Raw genomic sequence first — 7916 nt, 5'->3', positions numbered from 1 at the left:
TATATATATATATATATATATATATATATATTGCTTATTGGTTGGTATTTAACAATTGTTTAGCTTTGTGCATATGGCAATAAAACCTTTGAATCTTGGGGTCTCTGATCTGCAGGAGAACCTGAACCTGGCTCTGAACTCGTCGTCAGCCATTGGCTGCCACGTGGTCAACATAGGGGCGGAGGACCTGAAGGAGGGCCGGCAGCACCTGGTCCTGGGTCTGCTGTGGCAGGTCATCAAGATCGGGCTGTTCGCTGACATCGAGCTCAGCAGGAACGAAGGTTAGTATCAATAACAAAGTCAAACATAGCTGCAGCACGAAGTATAGCCTTACAAACAAATCAGAATACATTTTACCAAATAAATATACAGGTTTACAGCAAGAGCAAAGATAGCTTGAAAATAATGAAGAAGCATTCAGACATCGAGCTCAGCAGGAACGAAGGTTAATATTAATAACAAAGTCAAACACAACTGCACCTAACCTAACCCATAGCCCTAACTACTTTAAAAATAGTTAAATTAAATTCAAAGGTTGTATTGTTATATGCTCAGCAGCTTCAGTGTAGAAATGGCAATGACCTGAGCTCCTCCAACGATGCAACATATAGAATAAAATACAAAAATACAAAGTAGTGCAAAAAGTCTACACACATGTAAATCAAATCAGAATAACTTTAGCCGTCCCACGGAGGGGACATGGACAGTTACAGCAAGTAAAGAGCCAAAGACAGCTTGGAAACAATGAAGACGCATGCATACAATATCAAAGATACAAACTGAAATGACAATTTATTAAATACACATCTAGTGCCAGTAAGTGTACCATGTATAACGTGGTGTGATAGCAGCTAGGTGATAGTATTCACAGTGTAAGTATATATTGAACAGTTATTTACAGAAGTTAAATTGTCCATCTAAGAGACAGCAGCCATTAAGAACAATAATTATGAAGCGCTATGTATACAGAATATATTTACACAAGTAGTCTTTGTTGTTATGTAGTGTTATTGGAGTAGTTCAACATTTTGGGAAATACACTGATCTGTTTCCCTTCCCCTTTGTGTGTGTGTGTGTGTGTGTGTGTGTGTGTGTGTGTGTGTGTGTGTGTGTGTGTGTGTGTGTGTGTGTGTAGCTCTGATGGCTCTTCTGCGTGACGGAGAGTCTCTGGAGGATCTGATGAAACTTTCCCCCGAAGAGCTGCTGCTGCGCTGGGCCAACTTCCACCTGGAGGAGGCCGGCTGCAGTAAGATCAACAACTTCAGCTCCGACATCAAGGTACACACACACACACACACACACACACACACACACACACACACACACACACACACACACACACACACACACACACACACACATGCATTTGGTAGTTTTTCTTACAATGATCTTCTTTAACCGTGCTTATGTATGATCCATATATAGCTCATATGTGTAAACCTACTTTGCAATAAACCTGATTCTGAAAACACGTCAGCTGTAGTACACACATATGTCCTCTAGTGGGAGCCATTACTTTTCTTAAGAGGACTGTTGCTGAAAATATCAAAACATTGAGTATTGTTCATCCTGGGCCCGTAACAGTATTTTTTGGTGAGGACAAAACAAAAAGTCCTCACAGAACGGGTTATATCTCAATACTTGATCCTTATAAATACAGCAAAACAAACATACCTACACACATTGATGAATGTTTGGTCCTCATAAGTACAGCAAAACAAACACACCAAGACACATACATTTTCATAAACGCACAGAAAAGACGGGAGATTTTTATTCAAAAGCAAAACAAATTTACAATTTTAAATAATAAACAAGAAGTGAAAAATCAAGGAAACTACATGATTTTCTATCTTATCTCAAAGACGGATTAAAATATATTGTTTATATTTCGTGTGTTTCAGGACTCGAAGGCGTACTACAACATCCTGAACCAGGTCGCCCCGAAAGGAGACGAGGAGGGGATCCCCCCCATCGCCATCGATGTGTCCGGACTCAGGGTCAGACACGAGATCACACTTTTATTCCATGATATCTGTTTATAAACCTCATCCTGACTTCTCTACACCTTTTCTTTACTTTTTAATGACATAATATACCATAATACTAAATAATATAAATGTATTGTTTTAATCTTGGCTTTTTTAAACTTGCAATGGCTCCATTACACCGTCTTTTAGTCCTGCACTGGAAAAAATGCGGCTCCAAAAACAAGTAAAACAATAACGAAAACGAGGTGTTTTCCCTTGAAATAAGTAAAAGAGTTTGCCACTAGAACAAGTGAACATTCGCTCGGTTAGATGTCTTGAAATAAGATGGGATATTTAGATAAATCAGATCTTATAATTAGCTGGGAGAACTACTTTTGAACTATATTTGACCAGAATCAGGAGATGTTATGTGTTTCATCTGAGATACAACTCAAAGTAAGATGATTTGACTTAACAAGAAGAAGCATTGTCTAAAAACAAGACCCGATATCTCACAGCAGTGTTACTTCTGAAGTTGTCATGTCTTATGTCAGGCGGAGAGACGTATTCTGACTAGATATTAGACACATATACTGAGCAAGATTTAGAGTTTTGTCGTGTGTGGCAAATATTTGTTATTCTGTTTATGAATATCAGAGAATATCCAACATTTTTCTTGAAATTTAGATTTTTCTTATATAAAATCTCTCTCTCTGTGCAGTATTTTTAAAAGTGTAAGTGCTCTCACTGCATCCACCTCGGTGCATTATTGGAAATGATAAATATTGTATGTTTTACACTCTAATCACAAAGTACAAAAATAAAACTAAATATATAATACCTAACAATGAAATGAGAAAATAAAACTGATAATAATAATAAAACATTAAATAAGTGCTTTAATAATTATCATTTATACACGTCTCAAAGAGGTGATATGAAATATGTTTTGTCAATACATAATTAATAATAAATCTGTTTATAAATGATATTAAAGCTCTTTGCTGCCCCCTACAGGAGAAGGAGGTTGTTGTTAATTAATAATAAATCTGTATATAAATGAAGCTCTTTGCTGCCCCCTACAGGAGAAGGAGGACGTGTTGTTAATTAATAATACATCTCTGTATATAAATGATATTAAAGCTCTTTGCTGCCCCCTACAGGAGAAGGAGGTTGTTGTTATTTAATAATAAATCTGTATATAAATGATATTAAAGCTCTTTACTGCCCCCTACAGGAGAAGGACGATGTGCAGAGAGCGGAGATGATGTTGCAGCAGGCAGACCGGCTCGGCTGCAGACAGTTCGTCATGCCGACAGACGTCGTCCGCGGCAACCCCAAACTCAACCTGGCCTTCGTTGCTAACCTGTTCAACAAATACCCGGCGCTGAAGAAACCCGAGAACGTGGACATCGACTGGAGCTCCATCGAGGGTTCGTTTATCCCCCGTCTGTTTCTGAAAACTCTCACCATATATCTATCTATATATTATCTCACCAAAAACATATATATATATTAGATAGCTGCTAATACAGATTATTTATCGTCCCACATTAACAGGATCAGACATCTGGGAAATAATGACAAAATGCATGAAACAAAACAAATAACATTTAAAATAATGATAATACAAAAATATTATATAGTCAAATTATGAATAAATACTTTAAAACAAAAATGAAAACTAATACAAAAACTAATACAAAAACTAATACAAAAACTTAAATTGTAAAAGATAATACAAGTTTAGAAAGTAAAATGTTTATACATAATAATAATTGTTTTTTTATGATTATTACTTTCTGTCCTTTTAAAAGATTTACCATATTGGTTTATTATATTTAAAATATTTTAGTTTGAATATTACAGACCGGTCCAGGGGAATAATAATTTAAAAGCTTTATATAAATATTATTATTATTGTTGATGATTCATTTATTTGTTCTCAGATTATTATTATATTATAGTTCATATCAGAACAGAGCGTTTACATTCAGCTTCTCTTCAGTGTTCTGATGTTTCCGGATGTTTTCCAGGTGAGACCCGGGAGGAGCGGACCTTCAGGAACTGGATGAATTCTCTGGGAGTGAATCCTCGAGTGAACCACCTCTACGTGTAAGAAAACAACATATATATAAGCCATTACTTTTCTTATGAGGACAGTTGCTGAAAATATAAAAACATTGAGTATTGTTCACCTTGAGGCAGACAGTATTTTTTGGTGAGGACAAAACAAAAAGTCCTCACAGAATGGGTTATATCCCAATATTTGATCCTCTAAATACAGCAAAACAAACATACGTACACACATTACATTACATGTTACTTATTAGAAGCTTTTATCCAAAGCGACTCACATACTCAATACTGTGGGCAATCCCCACAGGAGCACTTTGGGGTGAAGTGTCTCAGGGACACAACGACATGCTGACTGCAGTGGGGTTTGAACCTGTGACCCCCTGATCCCAACACCAAGGCTCAATGACGAATGTTTGGTCCCCATAAGTATAGCAAAACAAACATACGTACACACAATGACGAATGTTTGGTCCCCATAAGTATAGCAAAACAAACATGCGTACACACAATGATGAATGCTTGGTCCTCATAAGTGTATCAAAACAAACATACGTACACACAATGACGAATGCTTGGTCCTCATAAGTGTATCAAAACAAACACACCAAGACACATACATACATTTACATAAACACACGGAAACTATGGGAGATTTGTATTCAATAGCGATAATAAAAATGAATAAAGAAAATAGCTAAGTGAACATATAAATAGTGTCTCTGAACACTGCAAGACATTCAGGCGGAGGACATGGTTTGAAAAAGGAAAACAAAGGAATGGTACAATTTAAAATGATTTATTGTGACATTTATTGTATTTTTTGGCGACTTTTCATGATTTCTATAACTTATTACTTTTTTTGCAATGACATATTATGCTGTTATTTTCTTGTAATTGTTTTGACTTACATGACCTTTACTTATTGTTTTTGCGTTGTGTTTCAGGGACATTGACGACGCGCTGGTGATCTTCCAGCTCTACGAGAAGATTAAGGTCCCAGTGGATTGGGACAAAGTCAACAAGCCGCCATACTCCAAACTGGGAAGCAACATGAAGAAGGTGACGAAACACTGAGTATACTGTGCACCCTGAATCTCAACACAATCTAAATGTAGCTCTGTACTTTATTTGACGTACTACTATTGTGGTTGTTGTACATTTTATTCTATTCTTTAACTTTTCATACTAGTTTTTTTGGTCGACATACAATTACTTTTTTAAAAGAGACATATATGAACTTTTTATGACTTTTTTAATTCCTTTTTCTTACTTAATATACCTATACCTCAAAATCTTCTATTATCTTCTTTTACTTTTTTCCAGATACTGTACTAAACTATTTCCGACAGAAAGTCTGACTTTTATTTTCTAATTTTTGTAACTTTAAAAAACTTTTTTTTCTGCTTTCTACAGTTTTTTTTTTACATTTTATTCTTAACTATATATTTATTTTCCAGCATAATATACTGACTGTAATTAAAACTTCTTTTGACAATCTATACCTTAACTTTTTGTCTTTTTTTGGACAAAATAACCGTCATTGACTTTTTTCTACATTACTTATTTTTGTACTTTTTTTCAAACATTTTTCAACACGTTTTTTAAATGTTAAAATATTCCTCTAAAATCAAAGAGTGTGTAACTTCAGAGAGAGATAAATCCTCCTGTTTCAGCTGGAGAACTGTAACTACGCGGTGGAGTTGGGGAAGAAGGAGGCCAAGTTCTCTCTGGTCGGCATCGCGGGGCAGGACCTGCACTCCGGGAATCGAAAGCTCACCCTCGCTCTGCTCTGGCAGCTCATGAGAAGGTAACTAAAACTAAAGCTCTTTAAACCTTTACCATCAAACACTTACTACCTCAAAGATCTCTGAACCAATCTCCTACAAAACCATCCATTCTCTGGAAGAAAAACAAACTGTGTCTCCTCAGCATGATCTTTTATTGTGGCGGTGTGTCTCCTCAGCATGATCTTTTATTGTGGCGGTGTGTCTCCTCAGCATGATCTTTTATTGTGGCGGTGTGTCTCCTCAGCATGATCTTTTATTGTGGCGGTGTGTCTCCTCAGGTACACTCTGAACATCCTGGAGGATCTGGGCGACGGTCGTAAAGTGACGGATGACACCATCGTGTGCTGGGTGAACGACGCTCTCACTCAGGCGGGGAAACCCACCATCAGTAGCTTCAAGGTGAACAAACACACACCTGGATATTATTATATTTATTTCAAGGAGCTTTTTCTGAAATACCATTACTTTTCCCCCAAAAAATTTACATATTATATTACGACTATTTTAAACTTTTTGTAACTCTTTTGGACATACCTTGACTTTCTTCGACACTTTACTTTTCTTTAACCTTTCTGGACATTTTTACTTTTATTGACTTTTTGGACATATTACTTTTTTTTGTTTTACTTTCCTTTGTTTTTACATTTTATTATAAAAAATAAAGAACATACCAGACTATATTTACCCTTTTTTCTACAATTTATAATTGTCATGTATGTATGTGTCTTGGTGTGTTTGTTTTGCCATACTTATGAGGACCAGACATTCATCATTGATGAGGATCAAGTATTGAGATATAATCCGTTCTGAGGATTTTTTTTTTAACGTTATGATTATTTTTTTAACTTTCCATTTGCTATATTATGACATTTGATCCTTTTTTTCTTCTTGTTTAACCTTTTTATTAACATTACTATACTAGGACTTTTTATTTGTTTACACATGTGACTTTTGTTTTTATTTAAGACATTTTATAAAAATATATTTTTTAATTAAATTAACAAAATGCTTTACTAACTAAACTTTTTTTGTAACTTTAAAAAAAACGCTATCGTTTTAAAAAAAAATACTTTAATTTTTTTCAATATTTATATTTACAATTACACATCACCACTCTGTAATCCCCCTCCTCAACCCCTCTCCCTGCTCCTGTGTCTCAGGACGCGTCGATCAGCAGCAGCATGCCGGTCCTGGACCTGATCGACTCCATCCAGCCCGGATCAATCAGATACGACCTGCTGAAGACTGAAGACCTGACGGAGGACGAGAAGCTCAACAACGCAAAGTAAACACTTCAGTCACATTCACAGGAGCACGTTCAGCTGTAGACCGAGACCACTGAGACCACAAGAGCTCTTTCCTCCCATCAAACTCTATAACTCCTCCCACTGTGTGCAATATGTACCATCGTTACAAACACTCTCTGCTATATAACATTTGCAGTATTAACACTAGTGTGCAATAATAACGTGCAATTACGTATCTGCCACTACATCTTTTTGCACTTTTCATTACTGCTTGTCAGTTTTTTGCATTAGTTGTGTGATTCTTGTAGATATTTAATGAACTGTTTTTACCGCACTGTTTACTGTCTCTTTGTAACTCTGGCACAACAATTTCCTTCGGGATAAATACAGTCCTATCTTATCTTACAGAATAAAATATCTCACAGGAACAGCAGAGGTGTGAACGTACCTGCCAACGAACCCGATTCAGATTTAAAACTTGTTTACAGTAGCTTTAAATGAACAGTATCCTATATCCTGTGAGGTAGTGGAAGCAGGCAAGAATATGTGAGTACAGATTGTTCAGGTGGAATAACAGAACCTGTGATCACTTCCTGTTTCCTGTTTCTGCAGGTATGCTATCTCCATGGCGAGGAAGATGGGCGCCCGAGTGTACGCGCTGCCGGAGGACCTGGTGGAGGTGAACCCTAAGATGGTGATGACGGTGTTCGCCTGCCTGATGGCCCGCGGCATGAAGAGGGCCTGAAGTGGGCCTGAAGTGGGCCTGAAGTGGGCCTGAACAGGGCCTGAACAGGGCCTGATGAGGGCCTGAAGTGGGCCTGAAGAGGGCCTGA

At 36.8% G+C, this 7916-nt stretch overlaps 1 protein-coding gene across 1 annotated transcript; it reads left to right on the top strand.

Moving 5' to 3' along the window:
* Positions 1-73: 73 nt before the first annotated feature.
* On the top strand, positions 74-7910 carry LOC104945716 (plastin-2). Its single transcript, XM_010771423.1, has 10 exons — positions 74-281; positions 1136-1278; positions 1905-2000; positions 3208-3403; positions 4007-4085; positions 4994-5108; positions 5723-5856; positions 6115-6235; positions 6997-7121; positions 7696-7910. Exons 1-10 carry the CDS (start codon positions 74-76, stop codon positions 7826-7828), a joined length of 1350 nt encoding a protein of 449 aa, XP_010769725.1. The 3' UTR covers positions 7829-7910.
* The last annotated feature ends 6 nt before the right edge of the window (positions 7911-7916 follow it).

This window comes from Notothenia coriiceps, unplaced genomic scaffold (genome assembly GCF_000735185.1).
Source record: "Notothenia coriiceps isolate Sejong01 unplaced genomic scaffold, NC01 NC01_scaffold00009978, whole genome shotgun sequence".
Taxonomy (NCBI): Eukaryota; Metazoa; Chordata; class Actinopteri; order Perciformes; family Nototheniidae; genus Notothenia; species Notothenia coriiceps.
This window is presented reverse-complemented; position numbering and strand designations above follow the sequence as displayed.